Here is a 19,475-nt window from a genome sequence, read left to right as displayed (position 1 = left end):
AACATGGTTGCTATTGCTAAGAGTTCTTCCAGCTCAAGTCTATGACACAATAGATTTGGACATATGAACGGTGAATGAAGATGTTGGTTACGAAAGAAGTTTTAGAAAGTCTGAAATCTGTTGATATGGATTTTTATGAGAGCTGCATTATGAGCAACCAGAAACGAGTTCGCTTCATAAAGATTATTAGAGAACCAAAGAAAATACGGTTGGAAATGATCCATACAAACGTTTGGGGATCATCTCCAGTTCTATCACTTGGTGGATCTAAGCTCTGTATCATCTTCATGATTTCAGTAGGAAAGTTATGGGTTTATTTTCTGAAACACAAAGTCAAGATGTGTTTGTCACCTTCAAGGAGTGGAAAGCTGAAGACCATGTTACTCTACATACTTGAAGCTAGCATTTTCGTGTGAGTTGTTGTGCGATCCTAACCGTCTAAAAATTCTTTTATAGGCGCAAACTCTTGAATTGTACCTAAGGAACTAATGAACTAATTATGTTTATTGAAGGATAACTACGACTTTTATAGAGCCTTACACAACAGAATAACAAACAAACACAAAAAAAAAAAACAAATCAACTTCTGCAAATTAGCTATTTAAAAACAGTAGGAAGCTCCAACAAATGGAAAACTACTGCCTATTAATTAGCTATAACGTTGCAGACCAAGTCAGAAACTCCAGTTAATTGGTTTAGTCATTATGTCTGCCACTTGATCTTTAGTTCTGCAAAATACTAACCTCATAGTCCCATTAGTTGACAAATTACGCAAGTAATGATACCTGACATCAATATGTTTTGTGCTTCGATGCATAATTAGGTTCTTAGACAATTTGATTGCTGAACTACTGTCACACATGATATCGATGCACTTGCTGCTTAGAACACCTAGCTCCTTTAGAATTCCCTTAAGCCAAACACCATGACATGCTCTTGCAGTGGCAGCTACATATTCAGCTTCTGTAGATGATAATGTGACAATTCCTTGCTTCCTTGAACTCCAACATAGTACTGCTCCATTTAGAAAGAAAACATAGCCTAAAGTGCTCTTTCTGTCGTCAATATCTCATGCATAATCACTGTGTGTATCCCAAAAGATATACATCATTACTCCATTTGTAATAAACTCCAACATCTAATGTGTCTTTTAAATATCCCAGTAGCCTTTTAGCAATCATCATATGTTCTTCTTTGGGATCAGCCATATAACGAGAAATCAAGCAAACCATAAACATTAAGTCGGGACGAGTTACCGTAAGGTACATTAAGCATCCTACTAGTTTTTTGTACAATGTTGCATCGACACTTTTGCTGCCTGACTTTGACAAGAAGGTGCCAGGGACTATAAACTTCAACTCAGAACTTCATTTTCCCTAAGTCTGTCATCTCAAACTCCTGTTGCATTGATAACTTGAAACATTTGCACATATTCTCATCATCTCCTTGTAAATCAAATCATCAACGTATAGGAAAACCAACAATAATTTTCTTCCAATTTTCTTCGAGAACTAGGTGTGATCATAATTACTTTTCTCAAATCCTTCATTCTTAAAATAGCTCTCGATTTTGCTGAACCAGGCCCTTGGTGCTTGTTTCAAGCCGTAGAGAGCTTTCCTCAATCGATAAACCTTGTTCTCTTCTCCCTTTTTGACAAAACCTTTAGGTGGATCAACATATACCTCCTCATTTAATTCACCGTATAGAAAAGCACTTTTGACGTCAAGTTGATAGATGCACCATCCATGTTGAGCTGCTACTGCCACCAGAATTTTGATTATATCCCATCGAGCTACTGGTGCATAAACTTCATTGTAATCTACTCCAGCCTTTTGTGAGTATCCCTTAACGATGAGTCTTGCTTTACATTTGTCTACTTTGCCTTCTTCATTCAGTTTCGTCTTAAAGATCCACTTGACACTGATTTTCTTTGCTTGATGTGGCAATGTCACAATCTCCCATGTCGGATTTCTTTCAATAGCTTGAGTTTCAAGCTTCATAGCCTCTTGCCACTTCTTTTCCTTTACTGCTTCTTCAAAGTTCATAGGATCATCATTGGAGATGTGAAAAGCAAACCCTTCCTCGACTTCTTCTTCTTCTTTAAATAGGTGTTGACCTGTTTCATAATCGCGCATCCAAACTGGCTCTCTCCTTTGTCTTGTTTGTTGTGGCAACTCTAGGGAAGATTCATCCATTTCTTGGATTTCTTCTAACCTGTTGTTTGCTTCTTTATTTGAATCTCCTTCTCCATCAGTCTCTCCTCCTTCCGATTCTTCTGAAGTAATATTATCATCATCTCCCCAAGCCAACACATCCTGCTCTGCATTTTTTGTACTTGAATTTCAATCCCATTTTGCACATTCTTCAAATATGACATCCCTGCTCACAATTATCTTCTTTGTTGCTGGATCATACCGGCGATAGGCCTTAGATTCATCACTAACTCCAAGTAAGACGCATTTGAGACATTGATCATCAAGTTTGGTTCTCTTCTGTTCGGGAATATGGACATGTGCAATTGAACCAAATACTCTGAAGTATTCCACATTTGGTTTTATGCCCGACCACTTCTCCTCAGGAACCATGTCCTTGATTGGCTTTGTGTAATTGCAATTCAAAACATGAACTGTCTATCTAGCTGCATCCAGCCACAACTTCTTTGACATCTCTTTCTCAGATAAAAGACACCGTACCATGTTCATGATGGTCCGATTCCTTCTTTCTGTAACTCTATTTTGCTGGGGGGGTGTAAGCAGCTGTTAGTTGTCGCTTGATCTCGTTATCTTTGCAGAACTTGTTGAATTCATTTGACATAAATTCTCCTCTCCAGTCAGTTTTGAGTCCATGTATGGCTGTTTTTGCTTCATTTTCAACAAGATTTTTGAAGTTTTTGAATGTTTCAAAAGCTTCTAATTTATCTGCAAGAAAATAAATCCATGTCTTGCGAGAAAAATCATCTACAAGTACCAGCAAGTACCTTTGACCACTGTGAGAGGTTGGAGTGATGGGTCCACAAAGATCTTCATGAATCAATTCCGGTTTGTTTGATTCTCTCAATTTTGCAAATTTTGACAGCATCCTTTAATTTGGGTAATTCTTCCACCATTTGTTTTTGTTACATGATTTGAATAGACTATTCAAATGCCCATACCTCTGGTGCCTCAGAGCCTCCAAGTCTTCATCTTCCATTTTCAAACATTTGTCAACCAATGGCTTCATCTTTGCACGAACTGAGAACATGTGATTCGCCGTCATTTGTGTGTTCATTATCAGGCCCCTTTGTTGATGATAGATTCTGCAGGTTTCTTCTTTAATTAAGATCACCAAGTGCTTCTCCTGTAGTTGCCCTATGCTTAGCAAATTGTTGGTGAGATTGAGGACATAGTAGACATTTGTCACGGTTTGTGTGATACCTTCAACTTTGAATCTGACACTACCTCTTCCTTCAACTGCCAATTTTGAGCTATTTCCCAACCTGACAGTGTGTTTCATTTCGTCAAGCTCAACGAACCATGTTTTGTCCCCTGTCATATGATTTGAGCGCCCGGAATCAAGAAACCAAATGCCTTCTCTTTCAACTTTACTTTTCTTTGTGTATGCCATCAATAGCAGTTCTTCCTCCTCGTAAAATTCAGTATAATTGACAGCTTCTTTTTCTAAGTCCGGACATTTAAATTGGTAATGTCTTTGCTTTCCACATCGAAAGCAATTGATGACCGACCGGTTCACAAAAGATCTACCTCTTCCCCGTCCTCTAGAGTAACCTCTTCCTCTCTGAAATGTCCCTCTGCCTTTTCCTTGTCCATACCTTGGTACATTCTCCACCTCCAGAACTTGCTCTTCACTCCTCTTATCAATCACCTTTTGTTCATGTACAAGCAAAGATGTCTGTAATTCATCGACTGTCAATTGGTCAATGTCCTTGGATTCTTCAATTGAACATACTACGAAGTTGAATTTATCGGTGAGACTTCGAAGTATTTTCTCAACAATTTTGACATCCGGCATATCCTCTCCGCAATTCCTCATGTCGTTAGCAGTAGACATAACTCTTTTAAAATACTCAGAAACACCTTCTCCTGCTTTCATCTCTAAAGTTTCGAATGTTTTGCGAAGTTGTTGTAGTTGGGCTCGCTTCACTCTAGCATTTCCTTGATACTTGAGTTTCATGAATTCCACAATTGCTTGGTATTATCCTTTTGAATGATGGTTTTCAGAATACTCTTATCAATGGATTGAAAGAGATAATCCTTTATTTTGAGATCTTTAAGCCTTGTTTCATCGATTGCCTTTTGCTGGGCTGCGCTTAGTGCTTCGTTTCCTTTTGGTTCCTCGAAACCAGATTGAATAGCACTCAAATATTCCTTGGAACGCAAGAGATTTTCCATGACCAAATTTCAATGCTCGTAGTCTCCATCGAATTTAGGAACACATGGTGTAGCAAAGCTTCCTAACTTGCCATTTGTTCAGTGTTTTGAGTTATTGGAGAAGGAATGCAAGTCCATTTTTATAATTAATTGACACTAAAGTCAAAGTATTTACTAATCACACGATGCTTAAGTATTTGATTATCAAGGATGCCAAATCTCGACTAATTAGATGATTAAGTATTTGCTACAAGAGTTCGATATAGAGGTGAATGATCGTAAAGGCATAGAAAATCATACGTTGCATTTCAATAATGCAAGTGTAACCAATGTGTCAAGCTGCCAAGCACGTTACTAAATTGGCTAACTCTAAGACCCTAATAGAACCTATCTTGTGTTTGATCGGTATGACAACCCTAGAGAGGGATGAATAAGGTTTCAAGGATAAAAATATTTAAGCGTGATTATGAAACATTTTACAAATAAGTAGAAGATGATAATTACTCGAACAAAATAGTTCAAGTCAAAAATCATACCATAAATCACAACTGAAATTAAATAGAAAATAGTTAGAAAACATTATAGTTTTACATTAGTTCGGTCAAACTTGACCTACTCCACTACCCAAGCGCCTTTTGGAAATTTGAAAAAATAACTTTCTAGACTCTTTCCACGGATCAGAGCCTAACCACTACACCGCTCTTTTTACGAGTTCAATAGCAAACTCAATCCTTTCAATGGGGTAGGATCAAACTGATATAAGTATTTGAATCTGGTAGGAACACACCACAACCCTATAAAAGAGTAGCTCGGAATTTGGAGCACTCACAACTATTTCTTCATAATACAAAATAAAATCTCTCTCAAGAATAAGATGAATAAAAATAAGATTGAAGCTCAGACAGCGATGGAAGCTTTAGAAAATTGGAGAGTAGATTTTTTTTAAAAATATAATAATATAATAATGTAATATAGTAACAATAAAAATCGATGTGTGCAACGGTTAGATTCAAATTTATATTTTGTATAAACAATTTTATTTAGAAATATAATAATAAGAAAAACTCTACTCTTGGTTACTCTTCTAAAATTAGTTGTCCAACATTTTGATTTAGCTGTCACGTCATCACGTCGGGTATGTTGTCTCGACTGTAATTTCTTTGTTTTAGCTCTGATTTGAGTGATTGAAAAGTCGTTGAAATTGTCATTCCCAACCTTATATTGTTGACAGTTCAAAATACTGAAAATTGTTAATAATTAAGGTTCGATATCATCAAAAACATTAATAAATTGATTAAAATTAATTAAAATGAGATTAATGGCCAAAAAAACCAACATCTTGCACTATTAAGAGCCCAAAAAGGGTAGAAATAGGGAGATTGTTAGTACCACGAGAAGAGTTTTCAGCTAGCACTCAATAGTAGACACATATAGGGTTTTAGAGAGACTGAGGTTATCTATAGAGAGCGACGACTTGTCCATACATATTAAACTCACCTGTGAACCCACGATAGATGAGGGCACCTCGACTTATATGCACGAAGCGTAATGATTAGATGGACCTTAGAGAGAAGGAAATGAGAGATTAAAGGCACCTAAAACCCCGAAGAAAATCTGATGGGTGACTTACACTCCTGACATAGAAGTGAGTTGAGTACATGAACTCAAGAGTCATGACATTGGCTAACTCTCGAACGCTGATAGAACACGTAGCCTTAGAAAACACTTAATAGAAGAAGGCTTGACGAGAGTTTATGAGTAATTTTACACTCAGTCTTACTATATCTTAAATCGAAATAGATCATTCTTAAACATAAGTTATTTATTTATTTTACAAATCACACCACATTCAACACAAACGTAAATTACAAACCACAAGTAGTTGGATCATAGCTTAAGGTTTCTTAAAGGCTCCATTGTTTTCTTGCATCATAATCTTTCCACACCCACGGTCGATATTGACATAACACTAGGCTCGTGTGATCTGTATGTCATCTTCATCGTGTATGTCATCTTCTGTTTTCACTTGGGTAAGACGAGACGTTTGGTCGTGGTTCAATATCTTTAGCGAAAAGCTTAGCTTTCCCATTATCTGGGTAGAACGATACACTTGGTCGTGGTTGAATATCTTCGTCAAAAAGTATGGCTTTGACATGCTCATTTGGATAAAACGTTAAACCAGGTCGTGGCTCAATATCTTTATCAAAAAGTATGACTTTGACATTCTCATTCGGGTAAAACGTTGCACCTGGTCGTGGCTCAATGTCTTTAGAAAATGATTTCTTTTCAGCATCGTTTGGATAAAATGAAACACTTGGCCTTGGTTCTATATCCTTGACAAAAAAATTTTCATTTAGGAGCGGTTTATCTTCAATGCTATCTTCTTTCACTTTCGTTGCTTCTGGTAATGCCTCATCTTCAATCACATTACTCCAACGTTCTCCCGGTTCATGCCTTGATTCTATATTGTCGACCAGCTAAACAATTACCATAATAAGAAAGAACGAAAAGAAAGAGATCAATACCGTTTAATAAATTATAGTAAGAAATTTCTCGAAAAAGTTGCAAAGAAAATAAAAGGAATTTGATACCAAGAGAAGCAAAATGAGAGTGATTGGACTCATCTTCATATCTTTTCAGCTCTTTCCTTTTTCTTACATATTGCCTCAAAACCCATATTTATTTATAGATAAATTTTCAAAAAGCAATCTCACTTTTATTTTCTTTTTGGAATTATTTTAATTTCTATAATTTTGAACACGACCCTCTGGAGTGGTATGACATTATCCACTTTGAGTATTACTTTCATCGCTTTGCTTTGGGCTCCAAAAGGCCTCCCCCTTAATCGAGACTCGACTCCTTTTTCTTGTGGAGTCTTGGTCATTTTTTTACTATGCCTCGGAGGAGGCAAGCCTCCTTTTCTTTTGGAGTCCTTTGTTTGACATTTGAGGATTTACCAATCTATTGGCATGACACGACTAAGTTTAGGGGATGACTCTGATATCAGGTTAGACGAACACGACTCTCTACAATGGTATAATATTGTCCACTTTCAGCATAAGCTCTAATGGCTTTGCTTTTTGGAGTTAGTATTGCTCACTTATAAACATCATTCTCTAAATTAGCTACTACGACACTATCATCATCCAACCGTTATTATTTTTTTAAAATTTTATTTCAACAACACGACATAGTATTATTGAAAATTTTGAAAGTTTAAAATATTTACGAAACAAGATACAAAATTTAAATATATTTTTTTATTAATTTAGTAAAAAAGAAAAAATAAATCTTTAATTTTTTTTCAAAATTGTTATTATTATTATTTATTATATTTAATTTTTGTTATAAAAATGGAGAGAAATGTGATATTTTTCAAAAATCAAAATAATAGCTCTTGCCGGTATAGACATGATTTTGGTGACAGGTCATACACTCGGTATTGACGCAATAATAATAATAAAAACCTATCATGAAGTAAAAAGAGTTTAGAATGAACATGCAGCCATAAACATGTCCAAAACAAGTATGATCGAGACATCCGACATGAGGCCACATACAACACGTCTTAGACATCTTAAAAGAAGAATGACCCGACTCGTAATATTTGAATAATAAAAAGGCAATATTTTTGTGTGGATATTGTCTGCTAAATAATCCAATAAACTCGTGGAGAGCATATGAATTCATTTCCAAATAATTGAAGCAATGAAAAACATGAATTTTTTTAATCATAAAATAAAGATAAGATATGATCAACTGCTCCCAAGTTGAAAAGGGTTTCTATAAACTCCAACAAACATTGATTCTCTCAATCTACTTTATCATAATTTATAGCCTTATGAATCGAGAATATGATGTACCAAAAAATTAAGGGTTCCTAACGGAATAGGTAACAAAGTAACTTTGTCGCCCACTGTCACTAAATCACCATCCCTCGAGTCAAACTGGTGCTTGTTGTTGCACCGGGGGCCGTTATACTAGGTGCTAAAACATGAGTGTTTTGTATCCATTGAGCAAAGACGGGTTGTAACTGTATAGCGGTATCGGAAAACATATCTTGGGGACGCCCTATTAGGAAATCCCTATTAAATAAAATAAAAGAACAAATTATTTCTTCACCAAAATTTGGCGGGCTAAATTATATAAAATACCTCTAAATAATGGGTCTCGTTTCAAAAATACCCTTTAATTTTAATTTTTTTATTTATAAAATACTCTTGTAACGACTCGATTTTCTAAAACCCTAAAATGATTTAGACTCGTTAGCATATACATGCTTACATCATTTAAAACAAAGAACAAAAACCATGCGGGAAAAGAGTCGAACTTTATATCAATTTTCTTCTCAAAATCAAACAATATAACATTTTATTTAATTGAAAAACAACTTACAATTTTACCGTGAGCGCAATGAATTTGCGTCGCGACCCAATTTTTGAAAACGAAGGTAGAAGTATGGAAAAATTTTGAGCAATTGAAAGGCATACAACACCATAGTGGAAATCCAAAACCCAAAACGGAAATTATACAAGACAAGTGCTCTTCAAGTTATTTACAAACGGGGAATGAGAGCGGGATACAAATGAATACAAATGACAAGGCACAAATTATAAATTAAATTTACAGCCCAGGTCGACACCCCTCTATGATAGCATAGCTCTCGAACACTCGCTACCTCGATTGGTACTTGAAGAAAAAGGAGAAAATGGCGAGTATAAAAAATATTCAATAAGTAAGCTACTTGCCGGTTCTCATCCCATCCAATTCATAGTATGTCACATCTCGATCTTCAAGCTTTCGAGAAATTGAGCAAAGTGAAAACTATTTAAATAAAAGTAAAATAGAACAAACAATTAAAACATGAAAATGCATCGGGTCAACACCTTTAGCTAACAGTGCAGCTCTCGAGCATCTCCTCACCTCAATGGTATCCGAAAAAGAAAAGAGGAAAGATGTGAGTATAAATTTTTTTCCGTAAACAATTACTTGTAGGCTCCTATCGCATCTAATTTTTAGTACGTTTCCACGGAATTCTCTCTAAACTTTAGAAAGCTCGCTCCTATCCTTTATAGCAATCTAAGCTTCTTTGTATGTCTCAAAATTCTAAATTGTTCGTTGATGTCATGAGAGCTTATAAGTAGGTTGCTCATTGAGTTTATTTTTATACTCACTCCTTTCTACATTTCTTTTTTAGGTAATTAATGTTCATGTACGCACCGATGCTTTTCTCCAAAAATCCCAATGACTGTTCTTAGTTCGAGTCACATTAAGGTTAGCATAAAATTCGAATCATTTGACTTGCTCACACACAGACACATGGTATAAACACACCATATCCTCGATTTGAGTCTTAACTGAAGTAAGATCTGATTTTTCTTCCCGGCACCCTCTTAGGGTGTGCTAGAGCCAATTTCAAAGTAAGGACATGTCTCGATTCTTATCATGTAAGGACATGTCTCTTAATGCTATACAAAAATGGTGTTCTAAAATTCACAATCCATATCTTCGATTCTAGCTCGATTCCTATCGAATCCAAATTTTGATTCAAGTTTATAAACATAAAATTTTGATATACAAGTGTTTGATGACTTAAATTCAAATAAATAGGACAAAAAACCAATAATTTATAAAATCCAATAACATTTTGTTTTCAAAATTTGGTAAGAAGCGCAGACCCCAATAATTGAAGGAAGTTTATTTGGTACCTAAAAGAGGAATGATAAGATTCCTAATATTTGAATAATAAAAAGGTGATATTTTGGGAGATCTTGCTAATTAATTAATTCATTCCATTTTTTTTAATATAAAATAAAAAAGATGATAATATAACCGCTCAAGTCCATCACTAGCCGATATTGTTCATTTTGGTCCGTTACGTATCGCCGTCAGGCTCATGGTGGCTCATGGTTTTAAACCAGATAATATCTTGATGTATTGGTCGAAGTAGGGCTTGAGTAGGGCTTGACCCTCTCCATAGTAGATGCCCACCGCTAGCAAATAGTGTCCTCTTTGGGCTTTCCCTTCCCGACTTCCCCTAAATAGTATGATATTGTCCACTTTGAGGCTCTCCCTTTCGGACTTCCCCTAAATAGTATGATATTGTCCACTTTTAGCATAAGCTCTCAGTTTTGTTTTGTGCTTTCCCTTCCCGACTTCCCCTAAATAGTATGATATTGTCCACTTTGAGGCTCTCCCTTTCCGACTTCCCCTAAATAGTATGGATATTGTCCACTTTGAGGCTCTCCCAAGCTCTTATAGTTTTGTTTTGTGCTTCCCCAAAATTCCTCGTATCAATGTAGATAGTATTTTTTTATTATAAACCCATGATCATTCCCTAAATTAGTCGATGTGGTACTTTCATCCCACCTATCTTACTTTACATATGTGGGCTATATTTTAATTTAAAACAATATAATTTGTATGGTTAAACTAGAGTGACCTAATGGACTCTTTTATTGCCACCCAAAAAAGATAGGGAACGGGAGGACCTATTAAGAGGTCAGGTCGACAAAATTATTTTTCTTATTTTGGATTATAATTATACGCATTTTCTAAGTTCCTCTGTACAAAAAGTAAGATTCAGATTACCTTGTTAACCGAATATCTCAAGATAAAGAAGAACACTTGTTTCATGTTCGAACCACTCCACAAACAAAATTGATCATGTCAATTGAATGTTTCTACCTGCAACCTAAACTACATCGAACTGCAAAGGAAATTTTCTAAGTTCCTCTGTATAGAAACTAAGATTCAGATTACCTTGTTAACCGAATATCTCAAGACAAATAAGAACACTTGTTTAAGGTTCGAATCACTCCACAAACAAAATTGATCATGTCAAGTTTGAATGTTTCTACATGCAACCTAAACTACATCGAATTGCAAAGAAAATTAGCTATTGGCTAAAGAAAAGCACAAACGCTCATTTTACTACATTTTTCAAGTCTATTTTACAAAAATAACATACATGACTTTGTATAGCCTCCAAATAAAACTCTTGACCTTATATGAGACATTCCAAGAGTTTGTAACTTTCGTACTTCATGACCATAATTAACCACTCTGTATATTTTATGATTATAATTAGCACGGTATAAATGTAACTTTAAAGTAAATAAAAAGTCTTAAAATATATGAATGAAACACACTAACTCTAAATTATCATCTATTATAAATTTATAACCATGTAATAATAAATGAAGTCTCATCCGAAGTATTTTGAAGTTTTTAATTAAATGGGACATTAGATTGGGATGTCTTAGTTCATATCAAAAGTAAAATATCGAGTTGAAACCGTTCATTCCATCATTCTTGAACACAAATTTTTTATTTATTTCACAAATCACACTACATTCAACACAAAAAGTAAATTACAAACCACAAGTAGTTGGATCATAGCTTAAGGTTTCTTCAAAGCTCCATCATTTTTATTGTCATCATAAACTTCCTTCTCCCATGGTTGTTATTGACATGACGTTAAGCTCGTGGGAGCTGTATGTCAGCTTCGTCGTGACAATCAGTAGAGGAAACTTTTGGGTTGTGATCGTGAGGATACGTTGTGGTACTTGGGTAAGATGAGATGCTTGGTCGTGGTTCAATATCTTTAACAAAAAGCTTGACTTTTTCATCATTTGGGTAAAATGAGATACCTGGTCGTGGTTCAATATCTTTCTCATAAAGTATAGTCTTGACATTGTCATTTGGGTAAAAGGAGGCACTTGGTCGTAGCTCAATATCTTTGTCAAAAAGTATAGTCTTGACATTGTCTTTGGGGTAAAAAGTGGCACTTGGTCGTGGCTCGATATCTTTGTCAAAAACTAAGGTTTTAAGATTGTCATTTGGGTAAAATGTGGCACTTGGTCGTGGCTCGATATCTTTGTCAAAAACTAAGGTTTTAACATTGTCATTTGGGTAAAATGTGGCACTTGGTCGTGGCTCGATATCTTTGTCAAAAACTAAGGTTTTAACATTGTCATTTGGGTAAAATGTGGCACTTGGTCGTGGCTCGATATCTTTGTCAAAAACTAAGGTTTTAAGATTGTCATTTGGGTAAAATGTGGCACTTGGTCGTGGCTCAACATCTTTGTCAAAAAGCATGGTTTTGACATTGTCATTTGGGTAAAATGTGGCACTTGGTCGTGGCCCAATATCTTTGTCAAAAAGCATGGTTTTGATATTGTCATTTGGGTAAAACGTGGCACTTGGTCGTGGCTCGATATCTTTGTCAAAAAGTATGACATTGACATTTTCATTTGGGTAAAATGTGGCACTTGGTCGTGGCTCAATGTCTTTAAAAAATGATTTCTTTTCAGCCTCTTTTGGATAAAAGGTAGCACTGGGTCTTGGTTCTATATCCTTGACAAACCGTTTTTCATTTTCAGGTTGCTTGCCTTCAACGCTATCTTCTTTCCCTTCCACATTACTCAAGCGTTCTCCTGGTTCATGTCTCGACTCTATGTTGTTGACAAACTAATGACCATCATAACAAGAAAAAAACAAAAAGGAAAAGATTATTACACTTTATTAGATTCGGGTTCCATAGTTTATTTTCAAAACTTTAGAAAAATTCTCGTAAGTTAAAGAACGAACTCTTAAAAGACTCGAATAAAAAAAAAATGATGCAAAAATTCATACCATAAGAAGCAAAATGAGAGTAATTCCAAAGATTGCACCCATCTTCATATCTTTCACAACTCTAAGCTCTTTGCTTTTCTTGCATATTGCATCAAAACCCATGTTTATTTATAGATACATTTTCAAAAAGTAATCAAATGATTTTTCTTTCTTTTGGAATAAAAACAAATCACTTTTCTTTTCCATTTGGAATTTTAAAATATAATGCGGGTTGGTTCGAGAAATGATGTCACAATTTTTGTTCAATAAGATACCAAAGTGGATGATTGATTCATTCCATACGTGAAATAATCGTAGGAAATCCTTTGGTAACACGGATTCCTATTTCTCAATGCTATCCTACGATCAAGACTCTAACAATCCTATTTTTCCTAATAAAACAAAGACGTCACTACATGTATGACGTTCCTAATATGTGAAAAAGTTTGCGAAAACATTTCATAATGGATGCCATAGAGTTCTGTTATAAAAAAAACATAGCGGAAAAATAGGTAACATCTTGATCTGACCTAAGAGCTACTTAACTTCCATGACCTTCTCAGCGATGTCCTCATTTGTACATGGGTGCCTAACCTTTACCTCTAAAAAAACGTAGCACGTGGATTAAGTATTAAAAAAATACTCATTAAGTAGCCCCCACTATTGGGGTCAAGAAATGCAAACACATGCAATCATATGGGGACCTATCATTTCATCATCATCGTGGCCTTGGTCTCACTTTCCAATCCAGGCCGGTTTGGATGTGCAATACTTCTCTATACATGGCCCCCGCACATATACATAGACCCTAAGGCAGACTCGTATATGCAACCCCTAGACCTGGTCTTCAACTAGCATACACTCATGGTATTAAAATGTCATAGAGGGAAAGGAGCGCGCATGATATCATGGTGTACGTAACAGTGTAATGGACACGTCTATACTAATCATAACGAACAAGTATCCCAATGCACGTAACATACAAAATGCATTAAGTCCTCATGGCCTTCAATCATGACATATACATATAATGCAAGTCGTACCTCTATTGTTTCATAATATAACTTCTGTGAATAATATATGTGGCTTAACATTATTTCATAAACCTAAAGGGAATATGCTAACATAGTGTGCATAACATAACATGTAGCGGTATCATGCATCGTATAACATTAAAACCATAACAAAATACATAACGTAAACACAAACGTCCCATGGTATAACATAATATAACTTATGTCATTGCATAATACAATATAATACACGTCAAATAGTCACAAAGTATGGCGTGTGGAGTCACAAAGCACGCCCATTCATACTTCGTATAATTCATCCAACCAAACCAATAATAAAGTCACTTATCTCGTTGGCCTAACCAAAGCCATTGCACTCCCTAGCTTAAAAATGCTACTTGAAATTAAGTCTCACCCTCGTAATTTAGAATTTACTCGGGAAGTTGGCTCATTTAATTTGCAAATTAACTAAAAATAGTCATATATGCCTCATGAAGAGTAAAAAATGATAGGAAAGAGTTTGAGCATATCATATCCAAACCGGATCAACGGCGAGTCGAAGTTGTCATAAAATGCATTCTGTAACTGACTTCAAACTGTTCAAGTGGGATGAAAGGAAACAATTGTTGTGACTTAATAAGCCAATTGACCTCCTTTTTATATTGGAGTCGAACTCCACACTTTTTTAATCTAATGGACGTGGGATAACTTTTAAGACAATTGACTAAATTCCGTGAAACCATTTCATAGAAATTCAATTACACTTTTATTTTCTAAAACGAATCCGTTAGGGAGAGGTTTCCACACCTTTGTAAGAAATGTTTTGTTCCTGTCTCCAATGGAAGTAAGATCTCACACTCATTCAGATATGATCTCGCTTGATTCATATACTCCTCTTTTACTCAGACGTAAACATCCTAAATCTTGATTTAAATCTTAGGAATTTGGCGTATTTGATTATGAGATCTACCTTATATTATTTGACACGTCACCTCCCATGTTTTTTATTTAAAAGAAACCAACTATACTCAATAATTCAAAAGAATCCAATTATACTCACAATAATTCAACTAACATAAAAAAAAAACATTAAATTTCAAGATTCTAACATATGACACCAACGTTGTTTTTTAATTTAAAATTCAAACTTATCATCCAGAATGGTCGGAGTCCACGTTAGCTAATTAAGGAGAAGATCAGGAATATACAAGTAAGAGAGATTATCATCAGTAGTTCGAGGCTTTTTAGAAAAACTAAAAGTAAAGTCACGAGCACTTAAACTTAAAGTAGACAATATCATATGAATATGGAAGTTCGTTGTTTCTGTCATCTCTACTCATTTGGTGAATGACGAGTCCTTGAAGAAATAATGCAATATTAAAACAATAAAAAACAATTTATAAATTAAAAAAATCTCAAAAGATTTAAGTTATTTTTAATTAAAGCAAAGTTCATGTAGTACCAAAAAGAAATATTTGAATGATAAAAAGGCAATATTTTGTGGTGGATATTGTCTGCTGAATAATTCAATAAACTCATTGAGAGAATATGAACATTTGCAAAATATTGAACCAAAACGATTCATAGAACTTTAAGAAAAATATGACTTTTTATTATAAAATAAAACAGATGATATGATCACCTGCTCCAACGTTGATAAAGGTTCCACAAAACTCCAACATTCATAGATTGTGTAAATCTAGTTTATTGATTATTTATTTGTAATAACCTAACGTTTTGTCTGGAGGTTGGCCTCCACTGTAAAAGGGAGGTCCTTCACTTCATTTTAGCACCCCACTTGAACGGTTCGAAACTAGTCGGAGAACACACTTTCTAATGGCTCAAGGCTGATATTTTGGTTGATCTGGCTTGAGTCTGATACGCTCGGACCCTTTCCTCCTAGTTTTAACTCGTTGGAAGCGTTTAAAGTTAGTACGGTTACCTTTTAGTTAGTTTAAATTATTAGGTGGGTCAATTTCCATATTAGAATTCTAATTTATTATCTTAGACTCCTTATGCATAATTAAATTTCAGAGAGCAGCGTTAAACTAGGATCATCAAGGGGTCGTAGTAGCTTCGGCCTAGGCCAACCAAGTAAATGGTCTTACTATCGGTTTGGTTAAAAGTTGATGTTGTATGATGATATGTGTCCCGTGAATTCTGCACATGTCATATGTTGGACGTGTGTGAAATAATTATGAAACGATATGACTATGATGTGTTGTGTAAATGTTATGTTATGATATGTGAATGATATGATAATTGTTATGATACGATGCATTTGATGATATATTTGAGATATGATACGAGAAGGATAAGATATATGTTATGAAACGATATGACTATGATATATTAGGATATATGTTATGACATGATACGTTTGATGATACGACGCATATGGTGATATGCTTTATGACATGATACGTGCATGGTATGACATGATATGCTTATGATATGACACATGTGACATGTTAAGATATATGGTATGAATGGCATGCAACAAGACGTTTTTGGCATGAGATACAACCCCGATACACGTATGAAAGATATGATAAAAATGTTATGATATGAAGGAAGATGCTAGCGTGGTTGTAGTACATGATAATGAAAATGGAAAAATGTGAGGACCTCATGCATTATTGTGTGTTCATGCATCGGGGGATACCCCTTCTCCTTTTACGATAGTACAGAGCGTACATTACGAGGCAGAGAAATGATCATTATGTTTACCATAATGCTACCATGATGGCCGCTATTCCTAACGGGTGTCCGGCATCAACAGCTACTAGAGAATACTCGCCCGACCAGAACGAGGCCGAAGAGGTGTGCAAACCAACTGTGGGTCCGTACTCACACATGTGGACCATGTACTACTTTTATTTTAGTTAAAGGCAGGTCATCCCTATACAGTTGAGACGACATCGCAACTCGAGACCATGATACATGCATAGGTTACATTTATTTTCTTAGACTTAAGTTAGAATAGGATTAATTTAAATGTTTATTGATTTCATTTAGTATCATGTTGTGTCATTTTAAGGATGTTTTCGAACACATAAGTCCATGACAGTGTTTTAAGATGAAGTTATGTTTATGAAGAAGTTCAAACGTTTATTTTCGAAAAGAAATGATTACATTATGTTGACAGTAGCGACTCTTGATACGTAGAAATCTAGGGTCATTACATTATTAAAGATGATTAAGTAGAAATCTAGGGTCTTCGTTGGTACGAGGTCTTTTAGAAAAACAAAAAACAAAGTCACGAGAACTTATCATTAACTATTTATTTATTCATTTAGCGAAAGACGACGCGGAAGACTCGTAATATTTGAATAATAAAAAGACAATAATACTCATTTGCAAATAATTGAAGCAAGAAATTGATCGATCTTTAAGAAAAACATGGATTTATGATAAGATAAGATATGATGAACTTCTACAACGTTAATAAAGGTTTGTGAAAACTCCAAGAAACATTGATCGTGTAAATCTACTTTATCAATAATTTATAGCTTATGAATAGAACAAAGTTATCCTAGCTTGTTGTGGATGAACATAGACAAAATATTTATGGTCATTTTGTTATAATTTTTTAATTAATTGGTTAAATTATAGAAAATACTTTCAAATTTTGATCGAAAAATCGAAGATTCGAGGCTTTCTTAGAAGTTTAGATAACTATTGAACCAAGGACCGAACTTCCTAAAATCTAAAGATAAGCTCGTGGTAACTTATTAGGACAAGGATGCGATGAGAGCCGACAAGTAAATTACTTACCAAGTATGTTTATAATCACAAGGTTCTACGTTTCTTTTTCAAGTCATCATTAATGGCTAGTCGAGATGGGTCGTCTCAGGGCATCAATCTCACATTAAATCATGATCTATATAGGTTGATTATGTATGGACTGCAATAGCATGATACGTGAGTTTCTAAGTCTACACTATGTTTTGATCATAGTATCGATTTTTGTACAACTACTGTGTCTCTTCATGTCATCAAGTTACTATGATGGGACGAAAAGAGAGTCGCCAAATAACTTACTATGACCTAATTTTCAAGTTCGAATTTTGACATGAATAGACACAGAGTTATTATAAAAATACGATAAATTTTTTTGCTTATGAAAGCAACTATACAAGGAGACACGAGAATATAAACATATATACATACGTACAAAATCGAGAGACAAAATATAAAAGAAAAGACCGTGATAAAATCTAGACTATCTCTATGGTCAACCTGCTCTAGACCACTCGAGACCTCGACCAACTATTAGTTATTACTTGATTGTTTTTATTTTTTTGATTCATATTCATAAGTTCATGAAAGATTCATCTTCGTCATCATGTATGCTCAGTTCTTGAACCATCTATGCTTAAGCACGGGTCCTATTTACTCCTACGGTTTACGGAGCATGAGTCCGATATGGAGGCTCGTGTCCATTTATATGTCTCGAATACAGTCATGAATCAAGCCTTGTCTTATGTGGTCCCTCACCGAGCAAGAGCCTTATCTAGAAGCCTATGTCCATTTTCGCACTCGATACTCAATCATGAATTCTAAATTTGAGACATTTCTCTAACTAGACCAATCTAAGTCACATGATCACTACGAAATTGTGAAGCTACCCATTGGGTTAGTAGAATTATACAACATCTCACAAATTAAGGCAAGACAACTGACATATCTAAGTGAGAAATATTGAGATCATGGTTAACCAAAAGGTAGGGAGATATAGGGTGACTTTGTGCATGGCTAGGGTGCCATGTTATATAGGCTTGACTTTGTACGAGATATAGGCTTGATTTGAAATCATTAGAGTGTTAGAGTGTCATGCAGTTGGTGAGAAACTGTTAGAGTGTTCGAGTGTCATAGCTATGTACGAGAAACCGTTGGCTATAAACAAGGTACAAGATATAGGCTTGACTTGGTCCATCTCGTGAGGTCGTACATAGCTAATAGGGTGCCATGTTAGGCTCGTAGGGTGCCATGTTAGAATCTCAAACAAGTGTTCTTATCTAAAGAAATTCGATCAACAAGGTAATTTGAATCTTAGTTTCCCAAGTGATTCCTTGTCAAAATAGAAATAAATAAAAGAATGTAAGAAGATTCGAGAATGCAAAAATATTTTATCCTAACATTTCTCGTCCCTTCATAGCAAACCTCATCATTCACTTTGGATATCCTTGCCTTCACCAACAAAAGAAAAACGTTTTAAAAATTACGAGTATTGAAAACCATCTAGTAAATGATTTTACTGTTGGATTCAGAATATGCAAACACATGCACATGCAACATGACTGAGACTACCTTTTCTCTAATGGAATTTAAAATCTTTCAACTTTAAGTGTTATCTTTCTTCTAAATGTGCACCAGTTTCATACACGTTAATGTACGCCATTTAGAGTTGTGTATCTCTTTCACGCTCTTCAAATATACCTCCATCACTTTCACGTGCATCAAGCCCTCTAGATAT

The 19,475-nt window shown here is 35.0% G+C and overlaps 3 protein-coding genes across 3 annotated transcripts; all 3 read right to left on the bottom strand.

Annotated features, from left to right (window-relative positions):
* Window positions 1–1,511: 1,511 nt before the first annotated feature.
* Window positions 1,512–4,170, bottom strand: LOC147792984 (uncharacterized). The gene is made up of 3 exons (XM_087123164.1): window positions 3,152–4,170; window positions 2,416–2,492; window positions 1,512–2,320 (listed from the first exon to the last, which is right to left on the bottom strand). Exons 1-3 carry the CDS (start codon window positions 4,168–4,170, stop codon window positions 1,512–1,514), a joined length of 1,905 nt encoding a protein of 634 aa, XP_086979290.1.
* Window positions 4,171–6,111: 1,941 nt separating this feature from the next.
* LOC111792174 (uncharacterized) lies at window positions 6,112–7,023 on the bottom strand. The gene is made up of 2 exons (XM_023673508.2): window positions 6,959–7,023; window positions 6,112–6,844 (listed from the first exon to the last, which is right to left on the bottom strand). Exons 1-2 carry the CDS (start codon window positions 6,995–6,997, stop codon window positions 6,377–6,379), a joined length of 507 nt encoding a protein of 168 aa, XP_023529276.1. The 5' UTR covers window positions 6,998–7,023; the 3' UTR covers window positions 6,112–6,376.
* Window positions 7,024–11,652: 4,629 nt separating this feature from the next.
* On the bottom strand, window positions 11,653–13,107 carry LOC111792698 (uncharacterized). Its single transcript, XM_023674255.2, has 2 exons — window positions 13,005–13,107; window positions 11,653–12,839 (listed from the first exon to the last, which is right to left on the bottom strand). The coding sequence occupies exons 1-2, from the start codon at window positions 13,104–13,106 to the stop codon at window positions 11,847–11,849; spliced, it is 1,095 nt and encodes a 364-aa protein (XP_023530023.2). The 5' UTR covers window position 13,107; the 3' UTR covers window positions 11,653–11,846.
* Window positions 13,108–19,475: the final 6,368 nt, after the last annotated feature.

The sequence above is a fragment of the Cucurbita pepo genome, chromosome 4, assembly GCF_057944985.1.
Source record: "Cucurbita pepo subsp. pepo isolate OVF chromosome 4, ASM5794498v1, whole genome shotgun sequence".
Taxonomy (NCBI): Eukaryota; Viridiplantae; Streptophyta; class Magnoliopsida; order Cucurbitales; family Cucurbitaceae; genus Cucurbita; species Cucurbita pepo.
This window is presented reverse-complemented; position numbering and strand designations above follow the sequence as displayed.

Excerpts from the sequence above, each read along its gene's own strand:
- LOC147792984 (XM_087123164.1), bottom strand. The coding sequence starts at position 4,170 with ATGAAACTCAAGTATCAAGGAAATGCTAGAGTGAAGCGAGCCCAACTA. Across the intron at positions 2,493-3,151 it reads GAGGCTCTGAGGCACCAGAG|AAGAGAACCAAACTTGATGA; the intron begins GTATGGGCATTT and ends ATTCCCGAACAG. Across the intron at positions 2,321-2,415 it reads GAATCTAAGGCCTATCGCCG|AGCAGGATGTGTTGGCTTGG; the intron begins GTATGATCCAGC and ends CAAAAAATGCAG.
- LOC111792174 (XM_023673508.2), bottom strand. The coding sequence starts at position 6,997 with ATGAAGATGAGTCCAATCACTCTCATTTTGCTTCTCTTG. Across the intron at positions 6,845-6,958 it reads CTCTCATTTTGCTTCTCTTG|CTGGTCGACAATATAGAATC; the intron begins GTATCAAATTCC and ends GTAATTGTTTAG.
- LOC111792698 (XM_023674255.2), bottom strand. The coding sequence starts at position 13,106 with ATGGGTTTTGATGCAATATGCAAGAAAAGCAAAGAGCTTAGAGTTGTG. Across the intron at positions 12,840-13,004 it reads CTCTCATTTTGCTTCTTATG|TTTGTCAACAACATAGAGTC; the intron begins GTATGAATTTTT and ends GATGGTCATTAG.